At 33.4% G+C, this 24,258-nt stretch overlaps 2 protein-coding genes across 2 annotated transcripts in view; one reads left to right on the top strand and one right to left on the bottom strand.

The window, feature by feature from the left end:
- LOC105434218 (uncharacterized) overlaps nt 1–21,743 on the top strand; it is a 39,302-nt gene extending 17,559 nt beyond the window's left edge. Inside the window, exon 2 of the mRNA XM_011649875.2 lies at nt 18,343–21,743. Coding sequence (XP_011648177.1) covers nt 18,343–18,597 — 255 coding nt within the window. The 3' untranslated portion in view covers nt 18,598–21,743. The remainder of the gene's footprint in view (nt 1–18,342) is intronic.
- Nucleotides 21,744–21,786: 43 nt separating this feature from the next.
- Nucleotides 21,787–24,138, bottom strand: LOC105434217 (threonylcarbamoyladenosine tRNA methylthiotransferase). Its single transcript, XM_011649874.3, has 2 exons — nt 23,451–24,138; nt 21,787–23,115 (listed from the first exon to the last, which is right to left on the bottom strand). The coding sequence occupies exons 1-2, from the start codon at nt 23,849–23,851 to the stop codon at nt 21,915–21,917; spliced, it is 1,602 nt and encodes a 533-aa protein (XP_011648176.2). The 5' UTR covers nt 23,852–24,138; the 3' UTR covers nt 21,787–21,914.
- Nucleotides 24,139–24,258: the final 120 nt, after the last annotated feature.

Raw genomic sequence — 24,258 nt, 5'->3', positions numbered from 1 at the left:
ACACCCCGCACCGCGTTTGTAACTCCGTCTTCTTCGCTCTTCAATTGCTCTCTTCTTCTGCATGCCTTCCGTCCTCGGGCCGGACGGGCCGATCGTGCCGCACTCGCGGCTGACTGGCCTCCTCATGGCCCACAGGATAGAGCGAGAGGTTGATCCTTGTTGCTATGCAGCGATCGCTGCGGAGATCCACGAGAGGAGTGAAGGAGAAAGAGAGAAAGAATGAGGTGGCCGTGCCGAAACGAACAGGAGGAAAGCGACCGCTATGATTATTATTCGCGGACCGAATAACCAGTGCGGCCCGCCGACGAAGAGACCGTGTGCCTTGCCGTTGCTCACTTGACCGGCTTATTATTATTATTGTTGTTGTTGTGTTGTTGTTGTTGTTATTGTTATTGTTACTTCCACCACCTCCCATCCCTTTTACTTCTCCTACCCCTACTTCCGTACGTGTATACATGCAAGTGTACTCGGAATTTTCAATAAAATGTAATTATTTTGTCATGTGCAAGAAAGATACGTATTGATATATTCTTCAGATCTTTTGTAAAAATATAATGACATTTGGCAATTATGTTTTTATTGAATGTATATTTATATATTGATGGCCATATAATGAAGAAGCATGAAAATCCAATGCAGATCTACTAGTTAGAGAAAGAAAGAATTTGATAAGGAAATTTGTTATTGAATTTCTATTACGCTATATATTTTTTATTGTAATTTATTAAATAAAATATTTTAACAGAAACATATAAATATAGATAATCAACAAGGAAAGTGACTTATCAGCTGTAGATAATACGGGTAGATCATCTATTGCGATTTATCTTGCCAAGAGATAATTTTTTTTTGCACGCGACATAAAAAATGAATGCGCCACCGGAGGGGATCAAGATAAACCGACCACCTCGTATATATAAATGCGACCGGAATAGGATTTGGCGATCATCGGCACTGAAAGAGAGAGAGAGAGAGAGAGAGAGAGAGAGAGAGAGAGAGAGAGAGAGAGAGAGAGAGAGAGAGAGAGAGAGAAGAGAAAGATAGGACAGGGAACAAGGAGCGTTCAACGGACACCACACAGCAGATCTCTAGACACCAGGGGCCTTCATGACGTAACGTTGTTTACTTTTAAAGCTTCCCTTGGCAACAGGTCGCCTTCCGCAGTTCTCCAGTGCTGGAGGACGGCGATCTGGAGAGAGAAAGATAGGGTGGAAGGGTCAGAGAAAGAAAAAGAATACGACCTGAATTTCTCGATCGAGAGTTGCAAGGTCTCCAAAGTTTCGCGGCCAATTTCTTTCTTTTTTTCGTCCACTTCGATTTTTGTTGCGTTTCTCCAGAATTAAAATTTTTGTAATGTACTTGATTATTGTCAACTGGCTTATTTATATACATATTCCATATTACTATTTTTATTATTATATATATTAGTTTATAATAAAGATCCGTGTTTCACTTGATGTTTCATCGGATGTTTTTCTCCTCGCACAAAATTTAAGTGTCTTACCGTTTGTTTCCGAATATTTTTTCAGTAATAAACTTTATTTTATGCTAGCTACACAATATGCATTACAAAAAATAGAAAAAAACGTATTCTCATAACATAATATTTTCATTTTTTAGCTAAAATACAATTTGATAGAATTTGTTACTCAATTCGACAGATTCAATTTTTTAAAATAAATGCGTCTACTATCCAAGTCTGAGAACTTTTATAACAATAAATCTCCTTTTTTAAAATAAATTTATTATTATTTTTTAATAATTTTGCTGTGCAAAAAACAAGTTTTGTACAATTAAAGACTGAAACTGCTTATCAATATCAATACAACAGCGATTGCAATTAGAGAAAGAAGAAATTTTATTCTTTATATTATATATGCGTATTAAATATTTAAGCGCGATGCTGTCGGTATATCTTATTATATACAATAGAGACGATTAATTTCTGCATTAGTTGACATTTAAGATCTTCATCTACTTCACGTCTACTCGTGAGTATTACCTTAATCGTTTTATAGATTTGCCGAGCGTGCGATTAATTGGACGCGTTGAGCCGCGCGATGCTTTCGAATCTTGTGGCTGCCGGTCCGACTAACATAAGTTATTCGCTTCACGACATGGATCGCCATAAAAGAATTACGGGGAGCATTTTGCCGTTCAGCAATTATTCCGTTGCGGGATGCGGTTCGTAGATAATGGTCACGTATGAATACATGTGTTATAAGAACTGTACGCTTTTGTTGTTACAAGAGGAATTGTCTGTGTACTAATGAGGACTAAAGTACGATATTTCTATCATGATGGTAGCATATTTGTTTTAAGAAAGATATAAATGTTTCCATGAAACCATATTAATGTTTTATAAATACAGCTGAACATATAGTTTTTATTTATATATTATTTTATTTTATATTTTAATTATATTGCCAGACACATGTCTAATATAGATTAATGTAAAACTCGCGATTATACTTGTCTTAAAGCAAAGAATTATAAATTATTAAGAATATATAATAATATATAATTACAATTATCTCAATGCAATATTGCCAATCTTGGAACTTTTTTATTCACCGATATATTTAAAGCAAGAATGTTTGATGAGACTTATAAAGAATTCATCATAAATCGCTAACGTTATTTCGAAATTGAAAAAATCTTATTCTCAAATTTTTAAAAATTCTTGAGAATACAAAATTTAAAAAAAAATTCGCCCTTTTCATATAATTTATTCTGTATTTTAATTTTTTAAACGCTTTAAATTTTTGCGTAAATTTTACCATATAATGCGATTAATTTTTTAGAAATCCGGAAGATTACTGGATTTTAATCTATAATAATCCTGTTCAAGAAATGCACTTTTACTCGTCTCGAAACATGTTGCATCGATGTTGCATATACTGCAGATGCATTCACGCGCGACACAAAACCGGATTGAACGGCAATATTCTTGAGGACGAGTTGTTTAGATAACGCCACTTGATACAGTTTATATAGATTGGAGCCAATAGAATTGCGATATATCTAATAGAAAACCGGCAGACGTAGTATTAGCGGTTTTACCGGGCGACGAACGGCCTTGCGCGGAATCTCGGTCAGAATATACGCAAGCACACTCGCGCTCCCGTTAATTGTAATTGGAATCTACCGGATGCTACATTCATATTGCATAATCTGTGGGTAATCAAAGGCTCACGTAACATGTAACGACTATTGCGACAAAACGAGTGATCAAAGATGTGGAAAAGTTGAGTTTTAAAAGAAGCAAGAAGGAAAATGTTTATTTTTCAAGCGACAATTTAGCATATTTTTTATTGATTGTAAGAAAATTATTGTTTGCAAGAATATGTATTTTTAAAAATACAATGCACTAAAAATATATATATATGATGTAGTTCTTTTTAAATTTTGTCAATTCATACAATTTTTATTTATTTATATTATTTTGATAATACATAGATTATATTGGCATTGAATACTTTTTAGATTTTTTTCTCGATAGAATGTAGAATTAATATTTGTATATAATAAAAATTTACTAAAAAAAATAATATTTTATATTTATATAAGTAAGTTATCAAAGATCTAAATTTTTATGATTTATATTTTAAAAACATGACCTGTAAAATTTTCAAAATTTTGACAAACTTTTGTTAATATTAATTCTTCGTAAGCAAATAATGTCATTTATGAAGATACGTGCGATATACGCAAGCGAATTAAGAGCGCTTGATAACAGTAGTAATTGGAAATTATTAGAGAAATAGATGTGTTTGCTCGCAATACATAAGTAATGTTAGAAGCCGAGTTACACTTAGTTGCAAGATAAAACCGATCTTCGAGCTCAAAATCGTGTCGATAACCTTTACCTGAGTGACGTCCTTCGACGATGTCCGGTCGCTTCATTCATTCATGAAGCTATCTCTAGCACTGAATGAAATGTCTAGTCTTCTGAATGTGTTCAAGTTGACAGAATAGATTTTCCATAAACGTATTATCATACATAACAAATTTGCTTTATTATTAATCAACAATTATTATTTTTATACGGCTAAAATGATCCTGATTGAAAATACTGAAAGAAGAGGAAAAAATTTCCAGGATTTAATAAGAGCGATTTTTTAATTAATTAGAATGAATAATATTATGGAATGACATAAAAAAACCGTAAAAATCTTCAAAGTTTTTCTCCAGATTTATTTTTGAAAATGCCTTTCTGTCTGTTTTGCAAGTCTTTATTGTGCGAGAAAACACTGCAAAGATATACTTATAATTGTAACTATCATTATTTTATGATTAATTCTTAAAGAAACAAGAAAAAAATTTATAATGTTGCACTCGTTGATAATCAACAGAATCTGGATTGTGACAATTATCTTCAATCTCTTCAGAGAAGACTGAAGTCTCAACACCCACCTTACGTTTATCTGTGTCTCATTATCGAGTCGTCGTTAGCACTGACCTCTGACCCCGATTGTGTCTGGTTGCACATCACTAAGAGGCCACCTTTTCGCTATCTCCCTTGAAGATAACAGATACTCATCCAGAATACCACTAATTGTACCCACAGAGATAAATACGGTGATCCTTTTGATGTTTTTTTTAACAAAAATGGCGAAATTAAAACTGAGCAAAGCATTCATCGAAAACTACTCGATATTAAATATGTAATATATTGCAAAAAGTTGTCCAAAAGTTATGTGATAAATGGTGATTCCAATTTGGTGATTTAATTACAATCAGTATTTTCTTTTTGGATTTATAAAATCAAACGAGTCGTTAGACGAATTAAAAATTCTTATTACCCAATTTTTATCCTCTCATAACGTTTATGTAAAATAATGTAAATAGCGTCGATCATTATAAACTAAATATAATTATTTTGTTAATTTTGATGATTAATTTTGAATCGATTTGAATTATTAATTTCATCATTCATTTCTCAATGGTACCAATATAATATTATATGTATTATATCAATTTAAATAAATAAATAGATTCCAATTGGGACTTATCACTTTGCAGTTAGCCGATTTCGTCATCGTAATGCAATCGTTTACGCGAATTACTAAAATGCGGCGTAGGACGTCGTGGGCGTATTCTCACGCGTGCATTCTCGCACGTCACGCAGAAGCGCGTGGGCAATTGCAATGATCTACCGAGAAGAGTAATATACGACTGCGTTGTTTTTCTGCAACGGAAGATCGATCATCTACGATGATCTCGCGGGTAACGCCTTCCTCCTGTTGCAATCTCTTTGGCCAATTTCGCGCGTGAGCCGATTATTAATATTCAAATTGGCCCACCACTCGTTTCGCAAATGTCTCGATCGGTTCGCCCTATCGCCGTTGATTTCTCATGGGGAGGACATTGCTTTTTCACGTGCACATAATGTGCATATATCTTAATTTTTTCGGGCGCAGTATTATGCACGCCTACGAATATAAATGATATTCCAAAGAAAATCAGCAAATGGATATTGGATTATTATTTTTTTTCCCTCCACGCCGAAAATAATTTGTATCTAATACTCGATATTCTTTATTGCAAATGTACATGTTATTACTTCTGATAATGTTATCATGTCATGCGATTAAGATGTTTAGCTTTATAAAATTGAATTTACAATAAATGCCTAATGATTTAAATTCTGTTGATTAAATTTAATTAATTTAATTCAGCACAGAATTATTTATCTTTGATTTTGTGAAAAATCATGTTTCTGAGATCATATTTCTTATCTTTTTAAGTTTTCTATTCGAAACCTATTTGAATCGATCCAACTGATCGATTAAACTGGATATGTGTCATGAACTCAGGTTCGATTAAAATTATATAAAGAAAAAAATAGAATATTAAGTTATTACTAGATTTTAAATAACTTAATGTAAAATAATTTTTATATAATTACGTTATTTTGAAACATTAAGCATCTAATTGTTTAAATATATCATTATAATTATTTTGATCATCGAACTCTAATGATCCAAAGCAGATCGTATGACGTCATTGATCATTCTTGGCGCGATCAAAGCCGATTGCAATCGAAAATGCTGTCGGTTCTCAATTTTTGAATTCTCGTTGTGGAGAACGCGACGTTTCGCGATGTCATTGTCGAAATATGTCGAAGAAGCGGGAGACCGCGGACCAAAGGCGAACGCCGACGTCGTTAACGAGAAAGCGACGACCGGGGAAAGGAAAGAGAAAGAGAGACGGTCGCGGCGGCAGAGGACGATGTGTGGTGGCCAAAGATGCTGGAGGTGGGGGAGAAGAGAACAGAGAACGGAGACAGGTCCTGTTGCTGGGTCCCTGTTGCTACCCGGTTACGGTGCATCGTGCTGAATTCGCAACGAGAATTTTTGGACGATTGCGTTGAATAATGTATGTGTAATAGAGGCGCGTGGCCCGGGGCCGCGAAATTTTTATGACGTCGAATGAGGGGTGGGGGTCTGATTAGCGGCGGAATGAAGAAATGTGTGTGGAGAGAGCAGGGGGCGGGAAAGCTGTTGCGCATTTTACGCAGGACTAAGCGCGCGTCCTTGATCCGTGGGACGCGTCATCGACGAGATATCCTGAATCCTGAGCGAAGTGCTAGCACGAAATTTATTATCGACGATGGGAGGACGAACAAATGAATTTCGTGGTTAGTGAAGATAAATCGAAGAGTCGAAGTAAAAAGAGCGTGGCTATTAATAATAAAATAAATAAATTATTGTTTTTTTTTGTAATCATTATTTTTCTATAAAAAAAATCTTCTTTTATCGAAAAGATATTACAGACTCTTTATGTTATGTCTGTAAAAATAAAAATTACAAGAAATTATATAAATTGATTAATAATCATTTTTGTTGCCATTTTTGATTGAACAAACATAAGAAAAATATTTAAAACTATCGATATTGCTTTTAAAAGTTTGATGAAAAAGTTTCAGACATCAGGAAAACATCTTAAATGTCAAACAAACAAAGTGGATAGTTAGTAAATTTTAAAGTTAAAAATAATATAATTGGTATTTATGTTTTATTGCATTAAAGGACATGTTATGAATTGCATTGCGATGATAATTAAAAGCATTGAAATGCGATTTTTATGCGAATATTTTTGTGCGTCATTTTACATATATACAAATTTTAATTTAAATTTAAGGAAGTTTTACCATTTTTTCGGGAATGACATAGGAACTAGTGATTATCCGAAAATATTATAACAAATAACATATGCCTCCTGCGAAATCCCCTAGTCCAAATCACTTTGTTCCAAGAATCATGATGTCGTGATGAAAAATTCGAAGATTAGTCACTAATGTAGACATGATCTAACAGGTCAGGTTAATTCTCAATCTGTCACGAGATGTAACCGCTTAAAATAAATCGCGATTGTTCGCGGTTATTTTCACGAAATCAACGTCAGTTTTAAAAATTAAAATAACGAGCCGAATGACGTAGATTTATAAAAACTTGTTATTAAATATTTGTCTAAATGTTCAAAACATTAAATAATCTATAATTATATTTTGTAAAATACAAATAATTCTGCCGCGCAACGTTGGGTAAATGTCAAAATAACAAAAACAAAAAAAGAACGTATATAATATCATGTTTATGAGTCATTCTCTTTCCGCTGTCAGCATTGTTTCTGATACTGAAGTTATCTTTAATAGCAATTTCAACTTTATCCGTATTTACAATAAAGTTAAGTACATAAATATTATATAATATTAAATAAATAGAAAATATTTAATATTTAATATAAAATATAAATTCTGAAAATGTATATTATAATTTAAAATATACATTTTTAGATTTTTTTTAATGGATGAAATATCAAAAAAGATTTCTGTTTAAAGAATTTTAAATACAGTAAGAATACGTGAAATAGAAAGACTATCGGACGGCAGAGAGAAAGAGCGGGAAAAGGCAAGAAAGTACCATACTGAATGAACCGAGTGCCTCGTGGTCGACGGCCGCGACGACAGATCTCCCGCGCAAGTTGGATGCTGCGTGCGCAGCATCCCCCAAGGCCGAGCAATTCTTAATGAATGCGGAGGAAACCCGTCTGACACAGTCACGGTCGCGTCTCCTTCGTCTCCAAAAAGATATATACCAAAATTAGAAAAAATGCGCTAGAGACTGATGCTGCGAAATTATAATTATTAGAAAGGAAACGTCGTAAGAAAAGGATAAACGATTTTGAATTTTCTGTACACTTTTTTCACGCGACACGTTTTACACGTATATATTATATAAGAATTTTTATTAAAATCAGATTTATTTGGAGTGAATGATATATATTTTGTAGGTAATTTAATTAAATATATCGAAGATAATTTAAATATATTGAATTAATTATTTAAAAATTACAAAATTTCTATATAATGTAAGAATTTTTTTAACGTCGATTACAGCAAAAAATGAGTATGGGATGTTAATTTTTTAGCGAAATTTCAAGCATCATAAAAAGTTCCTCAAAGGAAATATGCCAAACAAAATTTCGACTTCGTGTGAATTTTGTTACGGATGAGAAAGCAATGAGCAGAATAAGAGAATCACGAAAATAATTACTAGGAAACAGGGATGTTGAAGAGAGAAGAAAGAGGGAATGGAGAAGGAGAGAAAGAGAGGTCAAAGTCTGGAGAACGTTTGAGATTGGAGTCTCCACATCCACGTGCTGCCTATGTTATTGTTGTTGTTGCCGTCTTCGTCTGGGAACTGACTGCGGATTTCCTACGGAGTCCTCTCTCTTCAGCTACCTCTCCTCTTCTCTCTTTGCATGATATCTTCGTTCAGCATCATAGCACTTGCTCTGTTCTTCTTTGTACTCCTCGTCTTCTTTTCTCGCCTGTCGTTCTTACTTTCTTCAACCGTTTGCAGGTCCTTCCCTCTCTCTCTCTCTCTCTCTCTCTCTCTCTCTCTCTCTCTTTCTCTCCATCCAGTATCTCTCATCTCCGGTTTTGCGAATCGGATACTCCTCCCTCCCGTTTGCGGATCGGCGTCACGAAAGACGCGCTCTCGGTTTCTGTCGAGTGTGGGGTGGGGATCCCGATTAACGGACTCTAATTGCATAGCAACAGAGTGAGGCCAAGATAATGATACATCCGACGCGCGTTGCCGGCGGGCCTCTGGCCCACTTCAAAACCAAACGACCCCGCTCGGACGCGTATACGTACACGCGCACGTCGTATGTGTACGTGCGAGAGAGCGCTCTCGAGAATACCCTGTCCTGCATATAGGTGTGTATATGCGCAAAGTTTCACGAAGAGTGATGCCGTGCCCGCCCGACGCCTCTCCAAATTGGACCTCTGTCGAAAAGTTTTGCTTCGGCCCTTCATCCAAGTACATCGAAGTCAAGATTTATGTAGGACGAAAATGCATAGCGCACAATGTGTGTGTGTGTGTGTGTGTGCGCGCGCGCGCGCGCGCGCGCGCGTGTGTGTGTGTGGAGGGTGTGTGTGTGTGTGTGTGGAGGTGTGTGTGTGTGTGTGTGTGTGTGTGTGTGTGTGTGTGTGTGTGTGTGTGTGTGGAGGGGGGTGTTGTGTGTGTGTGTGTGTGTGTGTGTGTGTGTGTGTGTGTGTGTGTGTGTGTGTGAAATATATAAATCTTTCTTATATATATTTATAGGAAAGGATCAGGAATTGTATTTTTTATATCGATCGCGAATAGCGACAGTAAATCTTTTATTATTTTACTGCATTGTTATATTTCTTAAATAAGAATATGGGATAAAGCTTGTTTCTCAACACTTATCCGTATTTTTGCGCACTTATTTTTTTCGCTTGACTCTCACTAACTTTGATTATTAATGTTATTTAAATTTTGAAAGATTTCTTAATTTATATTATACTGAATTATCTTTGTATATTTCTCTTATTGGTCTGAAAAGTATTGTAGGGAAATTTACAAATTTGTAGATATAAAAATTTATTAATTATTAAACTCACATACTAACATCCTTAAACGTGATTAAATTAAATATTTTTCAAGACAAATACATCTTATAAAGTGTCGAGAGATAAAATTTCCCAGAGGTTTCCATGAAACTTCAGAGTCCTGCATACTTAAGTACTATACCTGCTTATACGCATAGAATCATCGACGAAAGTGTATGTCTTTGTCCAGACTGCGTATACCTTTCGAATCCTAGAGAAACTTGTTTCAAGGAACGAGAAAGAAAAAAAAATTCTTTTTGTTGTCACCAGAATTGCATTTGACAAAAGAAACGCACTATGGATCGCATTACCAAACGCGCTATTTTGGTATATAGCAATCTCGATTTAGTTGAAAATCATGTTTATTTTTTTTTTAATATATCAGAAATTGGATTGAGAAAATTATTTCTTCTTGATACATGCATTCGTTATGATACATTAATATATCTTTTAACCCTTTGAGGGGAAGAACTCTTGTATTATGAACCCAGAAACTTGAAAATAAAGTTGAATTAGCGTTTAATTGAAACCCAATTTAATTTTCTTACAATTTTGTTGCTTTTTTCTCTGTGTCTCTTTGTAAGAAAAATCACATATTAAATTTAATTAATTAATCTTTAATATTATTTATTATTTTACGTTGAAAAATGAACAGGAAATTGAAACATTCCATTGAGAAATTAACCTTCATCGAATTTAGTCGATTTTTCGCGAAGTGTCGAAATATGATTTAATTAAAAATTGTTTTCGCGGATTCTTTTTGTTCTTCTATCTCGACCCTTCGTTTTCATTTCCGCTCAAGATGTAAATCTGCCGGGAAAGACCGGGATAAGCGTGAATCATTTTCACGGGCTAGACACCGAATTTCTCTGACATCTTCGAGCCTATCACCAAGGAGACGGCCTTTCGAGGCCGTCTTCAATCTAAATCTATGACGCAATAGGATAATTGGGCAGTCACAAAAGCGGCGCGTCACAAGGTCGAGGTACCTGTATATCGCATTATGCTTTATTGGCAATTTTTGCGCGCAATGGTGCGTAACGAGGCTCCCTTTGTCAAGTAATGACTGCCGAAGCGAAGAGATGCGTGCGACTCGATGAGAGCGTAAGTCCGATCGCGGGAAGAGAAGAAGTAGCTATGATTATATCTCGTCTTAGACGAGAGAAGAATGCCGCGTGCACATACCCTGCGGGTAAAAAGAAATTAACGTTCTTACAGAGTCAGTACTTCTTTACCAAATCCCTTTATACCTTGCGTGTATAACTGCGGCTAGCAACAGGCAACTCGTTGCTGTTGCATCTGCACTTTACAAGTGCAATAAATAAAGCGTATTGTAATCAAACAATTTGATTTGACAAATAATCGATGCATGCATCTTCTTAATGCATCTATTAATTAATCTCATTATTTATATATATATACAATTTTTCTTGCGACGATACCAACCTTATTAATTGTTACTATTTTTACCATACAATGCTAATACCTAGATTGCAATTTACAAATGTTGTAATATTTTTTTATATTTACACTTAAATATTTTTTATTTATAAATTGCCGAAAATAGAAAATTATTATCACTTTTTTATTAAGAAACTTGTGATGTAATAATGTAATATAATAATGTATATATGTAAACAATTTCACGAGGTATCGTGTTACTTCCTTATTATGCGTTTCTTGATGCCAGTTACGAAAGTCAATTAATACCATTGCGCTATGCAGTTTATCATTGGCACACATCGCGAGATTGCGATTGTTATCGCTTATAGTCGTTTCGTTGCAATACTTTAAGAATTTCTCAATTATCGGCATGTCGTTATTCACATTCATTATTGATCATGTCGAGAATGCGAGCTTAGAACCGCTATTACAGCATTGTATTTACAATGAAACGATAAGTAATCGTCATTTAGACAATAATTATTTTGTTATTATATACTTTAATTACGGATTTATATGATTATAATGAAAAATCAACGATTTTCGTAATGTCTTTAATATTTTTATCACTATTAGAGAAACAATTAACGATTAACGATAATTCAATTTCTTGTCTTAACAAATTTTATTACTTAGAAATCTAGAAAAGCATAGTGTGCGACTACGTCGAAATCTATTAATATTTTCGGAATAGAAAGGAGAAAAATGAGATTCAAATTCGATCGAGTGTAAATGGGGAAATCGACATGTACCTTGAAAAGAACCTATTAGAAGTTAGCCCCCCACTTTTAGAAATAACTTATTTTGAGAGTTGTGCTGAATTGTGCTAGGTTTGTGCTACATTGTGCTCGAATTTTAAAACCGTAATGTGAAAAATGTCATAAAAAATGAAAAAAACGACATTTTAGGCTAGCCCCCCACTTTGCGATTTTTTTAATTTTCTAGATTGTGCTAGGTTGTGCTAACATTGTGCCAAAATATTATCTTTAAAAAACAATAGAAGTTATGATAAAAAATAGATTTGGGAAAAAAAAATATAAATGACATTTATTCTTATATCAGTCATCTAAAGAGTATGCAAATGCATATCTAATATATATTCGCTTAGCACAAATCGGCACAATCGTCGGTTTCGTCAGCAGAACGATATGAAGGGCACTTTACTCTTGAGCGCGGCCCTTCGCGCACGCATTTTTTATTAAAAATTCGAGTTTGTAATTATTGGATATTCATAATACTGCATATCTGAGTTGTGCTAGGCTAGCACAACTCAGATATGCAGTATTATGGACATCCAATAACTACAAATCCGAATTTTTAAGAAAAAATGCGTGCGCTCAAGAGTAAAGTGCCCTTCATATCGTTCTGCTGACGAAACCGACGATTGTGCCGATTTGTGCTAAGCGAATATATATTAGATATGCATTTGCATACTCTTTAGATGACTGATATAAGAATAAATGTCATTTATATATTTTTTTTCCCAAATCTATTTTTTATCATAACTTCTATTGTTATTATTTTTTAAAGATAATATTTTGGTACAATGTTAGCACAACCTAGCACAACCTAGCACAATCTAGAAAATTAAAAAAATCGCAAAGTGGGGGGCTAGCCTAAAATGTCGTTTTTTTTTCATTTTTTATGACATTTTTCACGGTTTTAAAATTCGAACACAATGTAGCACAAACCTAGCACAATTCAGCACAACTCTCAAAATAAGTTATTTCTAAAAGTGGGGGGCTAACTTCTAATAGGTTTGAAAAGATCTAGTCGGCCGAGAGATAATTCGGCGGAATCAGAGTCCACCGTAATTCAATACGCAGGATGCTTAATGAAAATATCGAATTACGGATTCACCTTAATTCGATCCGATAGGCGAAGGGACGCGGACAAATGATTCGAATTTGTTAAGACACCCAACTGCAAAAATTCGCGCGATGAAAAATATCGCTCGGTGAAAAATATTAGCATCATAATCGGCTCCTTTTGCTAGAAGTATCGATGTTGGACAAAGAAATTCTGCGAAACACATTAATTTGGTTGAACTTTTGCACAACGTCGCATAGCAATTTATCTTCACAGCGTGCTATTGATTACTTATCAATTTATCGGCTTCGAAATCGACTGCTTAATTAACATTAATATTGCAGTGACTCTTGTTATTTTTTGAAAATGCCTCCGTACCATGTTGTGCAAATTGATTCTTTAGAAATTTAAATTAAGTTTCCAGTTTTACCCAGTTTGGTTTTACATTCAATCTGTAATTGATCGATTAATAATAATTTATCTAACTTGACATTGCTATTTTGTTGACTAATAAAAATCACAATCACGATTCTCAAAATATTACTCATAAACTTTCAGCTTGGCATATAAATCATATTTCGGTTATACTTTGATTCATATGATATATATATATATATATATATATATATATATATATATAAAATATCTGATGTCTGCATGTAACAATGTTATCAATTTAATTGTTATCAACTTTATGATCTTTCGAATTATCATATTTTGATCAGAAATAATTTGTTAAACAAGTTGATATTATCTGGATAGTAAATTGATTATAAAGCGCTGGTAGGTAGAATCTGTGAACAAACCTAAAAAATTTACAATATTATAAGACAATAATCAGATAATTTTTTTCTTGTTGCGTTTTCTTCAAAATTTAGGTTCATACATTATCAACTTCTACATTTTTAGATACGCCTGTGTCCGATTACCGAGCAGAGAAACGAAAGGGACAGATATCAAAGACTGCTTTGTTACGCTATGCGACACACGCGCGACACTTTGTTGCGACGACCCATTCACAGATAACGTGCTGGTATTTTACGTTTCCTCTCGCGTTTAAAGCGTTCTGTCTTCTATATACTTAGAAATAAATTTAAAAAAATTTATTTATCTAAATTCTACTCGGAAAATTAATCTTCTCATTTTTTTTTATAAAACACATTAGAAATTTTGTGCTACATTTACGTAAATGAATTTTTGAAATTGAATTACAACTTTGTTGCAAATGAATTTTGTGAGAAACAGGAACGTGTAACAATGTATAATAATCCAGCATTACAAACTACTCGGTTCAACCCGCACCGTCCCTTCGGATCCGTGGGAATTTTTCTCTTCGTGCAACAAAGTGCCGGCCAAATGCGGTCCAGAGTAGTGGTGTGTGATCGTTACGAAACTCAGACGAGCGGTTTTCTTCGTGAAGATCGGTGAACCCTTCATGTGCGGGAGATACAGAGTTGCTCAGGCCATCTGCTACATTGTGGCAGTCCCGCCGGACCAGACTCAGAGCCCTCCTTTCTACATTTCCTCATTAAGTTGCTAGGGACACAACTATGCTGCTTGAGATCGGTCTACAGCTATTAATAAAACGGACTCTTATGAAATAATGAATATTCAGAATAATATTTTACTATAATCTGACAGAATCTTTTGTTGAATAGTTGAAGAATAGTTTTCTGTTGAAAAGAAGTAATCTTTGGAGCAATTTTTCTTAACTATGGCCTTTACACAAAGTTGCAATCAAAGTTAATAATTAAATGAAAGAATGTTGAATGAAAAATATGAACAATTATATAAAACTAAAGATAATTTTAATAAATAGTTATTATAAACATTCTTTAATTATTATGAACTTCAAAAATTATCTATTAAATATATATATAAATATATATGCATGTGTTTTGTGATTTTGTAAAAAACAAATTTTTTGTGTCGATTGGAGTTAAGAAATACATAAAAATTGAAGATAAATTTATGTAGGGAGAAAAAAATGTTATATCACATTGTTGCATGTACCAAATATCGCGGCTCCCACCGGAAATCATATCTCATCGCTAGATACGATATTGATATCTTGAAGTAATAAAAACCACCAGCATCCTGTTGTATCTTAAGAATGAAGAAGTTCATATATTTTCGTAGTTTTATTTCTAAACGAAAAATTAACATTAATTGTGCTTTTTATAAATTCTATTTATATTATTGCAAGTTCTTAACAATTATAATGTTTTTAATATTGAAATAGTGCAAATTTAATATGCAATTCGAAAAAAAGAAATTTATCTAGATATTTTAAAATTATGTTGCTTTTATATTTTATAGAATTATGATAAAATTAAAAAAATACGTTATTAGAAACAAAAGTTGCAATCAACTTCTTGTTATTATACATACATTTGATCAAATCTTTACGTCTGGAATTTAAAATATTGATAGGTTACATTGATATTAAAATGATACTACTATGTGTAGACTTTTTGAAGTAGTGTTGATACTTCTCGGAAAAACTAAGATGGCGTAGATATTCTCTAACCAGTTTCTACATTGTGTGCTTAGGATCCCAACCGAATTCCTAACCGACTGTACCGCGTTCAAATGCGATGAAAAGCGTTGAAAAAAATGTTTATCTCCTTCGAAAGTAATTTTATTTATTTACAAATATATTAAAATAAAAATTTTTTGATTCTTTTAAATGAAAATTGTTTTATCACCAAAACAATTGTCAAAATTTTCATTATATCATGAAAATTAGTTTTTTTACACATTACTTTAATTAGCATAATTAGAATAATTTATTATACAGATATATGTTATTGGCACTGTGAAAGTGCTAATATTAATGCAATTATACGTAAGCAGAATTTCATTCGATAACTATATTGTCGCGTTCTCTTAGTAGATGTTTCAACAGTAGAATTCTTTCAGAGTATTCGTACACGCCCCCTCGAAGCAGCTGCTACATTGTTGCCTTAATCCTGTATCGCCAGTACTTCTAGATACTGGCGACTTCACACACAGTTGCTGTGAAGAGATGACATAAAAGCAAAGCAGTGCTTCTTCATTGTTAATTTGTGTTTAACGCATTCTTTTTTATATATTTAAGATGTATATTTTTTTATAATATTGCATATATATATATTTTTTTTTTTTTTTTCAATAAAAATACTCGTTTTTTCGACGGGTAAGAATGGGTCCATGTGTCGGTTGTGAGGACAGATCAATATTCGTTTCGAGCATTTTTGTATGAATTTTCTTACGAACTTGCTTATTAATGATGCACAGTGAGACGATAGCGAAGCTGCAAAATAACGCGAGAAGAATAACAATACGATTTTTCTTCTGTGCATAACGATATTCTTATCTAGCTTAATAATGAAAAAGTTTTAGATTGTGATTGTTTATTAAGGTTGAATTTTCAAAGACTTGATGTTAAACACATACAAAATGTGATTTTATATCAATGTCTATTTATCTTATGTTTATGCTTTTTTTTCATCAAAATTGAAAGCCATTGAAACACTTTGTGAGTCGAGAAGAGCAAGGAACGCACTCTCGCATTTCTTTTGTCGTCTACCTTCATGCAAGTCTCTGATCTTGTGGTTACGCGATAATTCTTCTTATCAAAGTTCTAAGAAAAGTATCGGCTGCCACTGAACAATTCGCACTCTCAGCTTCGTCAACTTTATATATGAGCGTACTTCATGCGTTCTATCTGCGTATATACTTGCTCAGCAATAACAATAACAAAATATCAATAAAATTTGCAGCTCTCTCTGAAAATTTTTCACTTAATAGCTAGATATGTATATTAAAGAAAATATTTCTTATTAAGTTTAATGAAATTTTTTAAATAATTTTAAAAGAAAGAAAGAAGAAAATCTGAGAGAGGAAACAATAACACTTTTTTTTACAACATAATGTGCCAATATTAATACAACACTACTATAAATTAAAAAAAAAGTTTTTTAATTTATTAATTATTAATGATTTTTTATTTGTGCGAAACATTTACAATTTTTGAAAAATTAAATTAATTGAATTATTAAAATATGTATAGTGATAAAAAGAGAACAGAAGAATTAGTGTTTGTCGTAAAATTTTATTTTTTTTATATACACTTTTAATCTTTACTCATTTATTTCTGATAGACGTTTGAACGCATGTAACTTAACTCTCTTAATCTGTGTATTAGGAGTACGCCTCGTCGCATCCTTCGCCTTGTGTTAACGCAATTTAAGTCACGATCGACAAGCAGGTGTATACCAGTATAACTAATCTCATTAATTATTACTCAAAAGGTGAAAAGTGTTGCTTCCTGTTATCATCCAACTTGTAAGCATAGCTTATACTATAAGCTAGTATGTTTCTAATGTAAACTTTTCAACAAGAGATTAGTCGAAAGACTTCAAAGGATTCTGACTTCATAGACGGTTGTTTTAATGTCATTTTAAATCAATTTATTTAAATTTTTAAGTATTAAAATTTACTTGGGAATTTGCTATTGTTATTTAGGAACTTGAAGATGTTTATTCGATAAATGTCTTGTTTTAAAAATTTTATTTTTTAAATAAATTTTTATTTAATTATTAATTTAATATTTTTAATATTAAATTTATATTGTGTAATATTAAGGTTCTATATTTATAATGGATTCTGATGAATAATATAAATTCTGAAAAAATGTATAGATTCTCGTATAGATATATACTAACGCGAACTGCGTATAAAATTTTTCTAATTTATATTATTATTGTATTTTTTAATATTTTATCTCAATTTATATTCTTTATTTAATGAATAATTAAGTTATATTATATCTTATATCATTATAATAAACAGGATAATTTTTTAAATTTATACAAATAGAAGTTATGTACATATAAATAAAATATTTGTTAAAAAATTAATCACGTTTAAAGTAAATAAAAAAAAAAATAGGAAATTTATTAAATTTTCAATTATTTTTTTTGTACTTTTATGTAATAAAATAAATATAGTCACAAGTCGAAATTTTATATTAAATAACCAACTAATTTTCATTATATAATTTTCTATTTTGATATTAACAATTAATAATAATAATCAATCATTAGCGTTTTATTTACAACAATGCAATTATTGTTTCAATGTTCTCGGCACCAATTGTAATTTTTCCTCTTTTTTTTTAGGCTAGTCGGACGCTCGCAAATGGCGAGTACTTGCTGCCGTGTCCGAGGTGCAGCTTCCCCTGCCACGTGGACAATGAGAAGAACATCGGTGCCTGCTCGAGGCAGGGTTGTTCCATTGAGTTCTGCATTTCGTGTTCAGCAAAGCCGCACGCGGGCCCGTGCAAGACGCCCTTACTGGCTACCCCGACAAAGCGCAACAACAAACGTCTGATCGTCGGTTCGAGACAGAGCAAACGGAATCTGCGGCGATTATAAATCGATTCCTTTTCCCTCGATCGATCCGCGTCCCGATCGTTCGCGAGGAGAAAAGAGCTAGTCTAGTTACAGAGTCCCCGTCGATCCTGTCGAGAGGGAGGTATATTATAGACAAAAATATGTATACCGTACATGATGAGAGTCAAAAGCGATTTTATAGGCTAAATTGAAAGATAAATTCGCATTTTAATGTGATTAAATGTTTCGCGCTTAGTTTAGAGCAGAATGAGAGATGTGCTTTTGTTGCGTATTGAGATGAATTCGGTTGCACGCTACGGCACGACACACATCTTCATAGCTTGAAGAATATCTTAAGAGCGTCTTCAAGCGGCTATATTAGCTTACGAGGTGGCATAAGCGTATTTAACCGCCATAAATGCCGCTGGTGAATGAATTTTAAGCGCCGTAAAATCCACGAACGCTCTAATTCGTCCCGATTCGTCGTCGACGCTACGAGGGGGGCTGATACCGAAGTATGGCTTAAATCTTCCGAACGACGGCGGTGGACGTGCAACCGAATCCCTCTCCATCCCTCCTCCTCGTCAATCTTGGGAGCAAATTCCGCCCCGAGCGATGCAACCGAGCGAGAGAACGAGAGGCTGGCGGTTAGGGGGAGAGTACCCCCGGCGAGGCGTGGAGAGAAGAAGAGAGAACGGCGAATATGGGAGAGAAAGGGAGAAATGAGAAGCCATAAAGGCAACGGTCGTAAAACCACGTAAGGTACCGGCGAAACACTTTGCGCCGCCCGGATATTCCGCTTTTTACCGGGCGCTCTCGGCCCCTTAATGAAGACGGGGAGAGAGTCGGCCGGGGCCCGCGCGCGCATTTCTTGCGGCCGGGGCCCGTCCGCAGAAACCGCTCTTTCTCCCTTCCTCCCTCCCTTCCTCTTTCTCTCGCGGGAATCGTAAAACACTGTAACCGCCAGTACGGTCGCGAACTCCGACGTCCGTCGAGATGCGAACGAGATAAATTCTCATCTGTCTATCGGCTTAGTTTGGCTTATTCTTCTTACGTAAATGTTAGAAGCGCAAAGCGAGTTTCTTTTCCTTTGAGCGAACATTTCATTTCTTCTTCGATCCTGTTCAACGAGACATCAGCAGTTTAATAAATTCTTACTTTTGATTATTTAATATTTATATTGGATATTTAATATTGAATTTGCAAAGGAAGGGTGAGAATGGTATGAATTATGATAAAGTCAGACAACTATATCGATAAATCGATGATTCCAATTTTCTATATGTTATATTCATAACATAAATGAAAAAAAAAAAATAGAATGAGAAATCATATATGCGTTTTTTTTTTTAATTAACTTAAACATGTCATTCTCAAGCATCATCCTCTCTTTTATATATTGAGTAGATTAAAATTACATTTTATCTAGAATCCGCATCCTTCTTTCCGAATTTATAAATATCGTAATCTCGTTCGATGACGATCGCTCAATAAGTATCATCGAAAGTGCATAACAATAGATATATGCAAACATACGAAAAGATACAGTGCCACAATAGGAAATAAGAATAACGTTGGAAAAAATAGAGCGTAATGATTATACAGCTTTCAGAAAGGAATTATTATCTCGCAATAATATAGATCAGATTTTAATAATTCATATTATTTGATGGATCAATAAGAAAAAAAAATTGTTTTATGCTAGAACGAAGAATTTGAAGAGAACAAGAAGATTCTTTTTGCTCTGTACTTTCCAACGTCAGAATTGAATGCCGGTACAAAGAATTCTATTTGTGCCATGATTAAATTTGCGCCATGATAATTGCCATATTTTAAAAGCTGACATAATTATGAGAAAAAAAGAAACGAGCAGGCGTTTCGGCATCTCTCGTCCTCGAGAAAAATTCTCGAAAATAGGTGCCATATTTTATTTCGTTTCGTTTTTCTTTTCGTTTGTGCATCTTTTAATTCAAGCTTCTCTAAGCAATTTTATCTTTTAAAAGTAGCGTTAGTTCATCTTATGTTTGTACTGTTGTTTTTATACCGATGTATGCGAAAAAAGACTGCATGTAAATAACTGAGCGTTATAGTAATATATTTTGTATCTTGTATAAGCGCGCGGCAAAGTCTTATGATCGGTATTTTATTGTGTTTTTGTTAAAAACATGTTTATTATATCATCTGGTATTTCTCTTTTTACAAATTGCTGCGTCTTTAAAAAAAAAATTAACCGGTGAATTTTGCTTTAGCAAATTTATTATTTTTTTATAATATTGGCTAGGAGAAGATAAATTTTATTATGCGATTTTTTTTTTTTTTATTCAAATCCTTGTTCGGATTATCGCTCTCTTCTGCTCTCTGAAAGGAAAATAAATGTGAAAGTCACAAAATCCAAGTGAGGAAATTATTAATATTATAATTCACGCACATAAATATTGATGATTAGAACCTTTTAAATTGTTTATATCAGATGTTTTTGTATTTTTTTATTATATTATCTAGACCGAAATCATTATTTGATATTTTAATTGCAAGACTCGGATATCATCATTCTATATTATTTCGAAAAAATTCTGCACTAAATTATATTATTTTAATAAAAGAAAATACATTTTTCTTTTCGATATATGATTAAAATTTGCGTAAATTATTAACTAAGATCTGAATAATCAGTTTTTTTATTTATTTCAATATAAGCGATAAATGTTCTTCGTATAATATAACTCGTATAAGCAATATTTCATTTGGTATCTTCAAATATTAATGCATGAGCTTCAATGCTTATGATATTTTGGCAAGAATCCGATGCGTGTTCTTTAGCCTTTAAGCTATATTTGAAAAAAACAATTTTTTAGCCTTGAGAAAATGATACCAAATAAAGTGCCTCATATGCAATAAGAAAAATATTGATATTTTTATAAAAGTGAATATATTTTAATGTTTAGCATATAAGTTGCGTAATATACTTGTTCGAAGATATACTTCAAAATGCGAGAATGCTCAATACTCTCTTTATATTATTACTATATTTTATACTTGAAGAATTTCGAATTCATACGTTAGAAATGATTTTAGAAAATGCGTTTAGAAATACCGAAGAATTATAACAAGTAAGTTAATTGAATGTTGTAAGCCCTCTGAGGGTAGGTTCCTGTATTGTCAATTAAATATAGTATTTTTTCGCATAACTTCGTATGTTTTTTATCCGAAACTAATGATAAAACATACTAATTTTAAGTAAAGAGATATATATATTTCATTATACAATTACATAAATTACAATTTATACAATTTTATACAGCGTGTTTCTATAATTAAAATTTGTATAATCTCGTATAAATTATATATGTCAGAAATTTTCATAATATTTTAAGTATCACGGCTAAAAAAATCATCGTAATTGTTGCTAATGCATATTTCAACAACTTCATCTCGAATAATATTCTGGATTCGATTCCTCGCGCAAGAGGCTTTGGTGCTAATACATCTTTACCGATTGGTTCTCCTTTCATAGAGAATTTTGTTGCTTCTATAATTCTTACGTCAATTATCTTTCCCATATACTCTTGCTTCATGGGAATCAATATCTGCTCGTAGAATTTATTATGACTCACGTAATGCTGTTTATCATGTGATACTTCTGTTACTAACACTTTTTGCATTATTCCTACTTTGTGTCCATACGGTTCGTACGACTGGAAGAATTCCGATAGCCTCTTGGTCCTTGTTTTCACCTCCTGTGTAGGTACTTTCGGCATCCTAGCAGCAGGTGTGCCTGGCCGGGAGAAAAATTGATTGATAAAGAGACTTGGAAACTTGTACTTTTGACAGAGTGTCATCGTCTCTTCGAAATCTGCCTCCGTTTCCGTGGGAAAGCCGCAAATGATATCCGTGGCGATAGTTAAACCAGGCACCCGCTCGCTCAAGAAGTTCACTACATGCTCGAAATCGGCACGTGTATATTCCCGTTTCATGTCAGCCAACACTTGATCACTGCCGGACTGCACTGGGATGTGTAAAAAGCTATAAACTCTAGGATGTTGCAAAATTTTAGCCATTTCGTCCAGATGCTCCAAGATATATGGTGGATTAGTCATACCGACACGCATCATGCAACCGTCAGGGATCACATCTACTAATTGCCATAACAGTTCTGGCAGACTGGTACCAATATCTCTGCCATAAGCACCTGTATCTTCTGATGTGAGCCACAATTCACATACACCTTCCTCAAAGGCCTGCTTGGCTCGCTCGACTATCTTCTCTGGTGGATAACTACCCAAATTTCCTCGTGCATGTTTCGTTTTGCAATAAGTGCATTGATTTAAACAACCTGTGTTAATGGCTATAATTTCAATGAGAGGATTCCGTCGCACTTTTGGAAGACTCAGCGAAGCGCCACCCATCTTCTTTCCAGAGTCTTTCTTCTGCTGTAAAAACCTCACTGTATTTCCTTTCAAGGTTTCCTCCACAACCTCCACAACTCGATCGATTTGTTGAACTCCAATTATACTCAGTCCTTGGAGAAAGGAAGATTTTGGGGCACCTTGTGGTACACATCTGTAAAATAGAAATAAAATAGAATTTTGGAACAGCTTAATTTTCCTTAAAAGGAAAAACAAAACAGGCCAAAGAAGTAAAGAGGATAAAAATTCTATAAAAACTAATTTTATTTACACAAAAAGGATAAAATTGATATTTTAATTTTCTTTAGTCATAATAAAAAATGTATAGATATATAAATTAAGTCAAGTAATAAAAAAATACAAAATTAGAGATATGAATAAAAACTTTTTTATAAACGTCATCACAAGTGGCATTAAAGATTACAAGCCACTATTAATAAAATAATTAATTCTTCCCTGCTTTATTGCCGTAATATTAACTATATGTACCCAGCTACGACAACATGCTTGCCGTTCTTCTTCCCATATTCGATTTCATTTCTAAATTGATCCTCAGCGGGACTCTTGACAGTACATGAATTCAGGAGCCATAGATCTGCTTTTAGCTTATCGTCAGTTAAATTATAACCGTACGCTGCCAGCTGACCGGCCATGTATTCGGTGTCCGAACTGTTGTGCGTACATCCCCACGTTTTCACGTAGATCGTCTGCGTACCGGGTATTATGCTTGTCAAAATAGGCGGTTGCGACACTTCCTCCTGTATTTGCTTTTTTCGCTTCGGCCGTATTGTAATATGTTTTCGCGAACTATATCTCTCTTTAGGCGTTATATCCTGCGACGTGATTAAATCCTCGATGTCCTCAATAATATCTTCGCATGGAGCAGGCATGTTTGCCGAGTATAAAAATGATCTCTAACAGACTATTTGCCACGATCTTAAGACATGTCACGAAATGGTTTGAGGTTAGGTGCACGTGTTCCTTAAATATACACACTAAATCTAATGCAAACTGTTGTCGAAATTCGCAAAGAATTGCGACAAATAATAGGAATATGCCGTTACATTAATCAATTATCACTTATTTCAAATATAAATATAAAAATATTTTAAAAAAACAAAATTGGATTAAGTTAGATTGAATCAAGTTACTGAAAGAAATTTTAATATATGAGCTGCCATCTATGTATATTATTGTCAATTATAAATCAAAAATAATTTGGAATCTTATCAGGAATTATATAAATATATTTATAAAATATATTTATAAAAAAAACTAAATTTTTCTAAACATTATT

Source organism: Pogonomyrmex barbatus, unplaced genomic scaffold (assembly GCF_055798465.1).
Source record: "Pogonomyrmex barbatus isolate J1 unplaced genomic scaffold, ASM5579846v1 scaffold2, whole genome shotgun sequence".
NCBI lineage: Eukaryota > Metazoa > Arthropoda > Insecta > Hymenoptera > Formicidae > Pogonomyrmex > Pogonomyrmex barbatus.
Note: the sequence above shows the minus strand (reverse complement) of the source record. Positions and strands in the feature narration are given on the sequence as shown.

Bases quoted from the DNA above. Each gene is read 5' to 3' on its own strand.
- LOC105434217 (XM_011649874.3), bottom strand. From the start codon at position 23,851: ATGCCTGCTCCATGCGAAGATATTATTGAGGACATCGAGGATTTAATC. The intron at 23,116-23,450 runs GTACATATAGTT...TCTATTTTACAG, and splicing joins AAGCATGTTGTCGTAGCTGG to ATGTGTACCACAAGGTGCCC.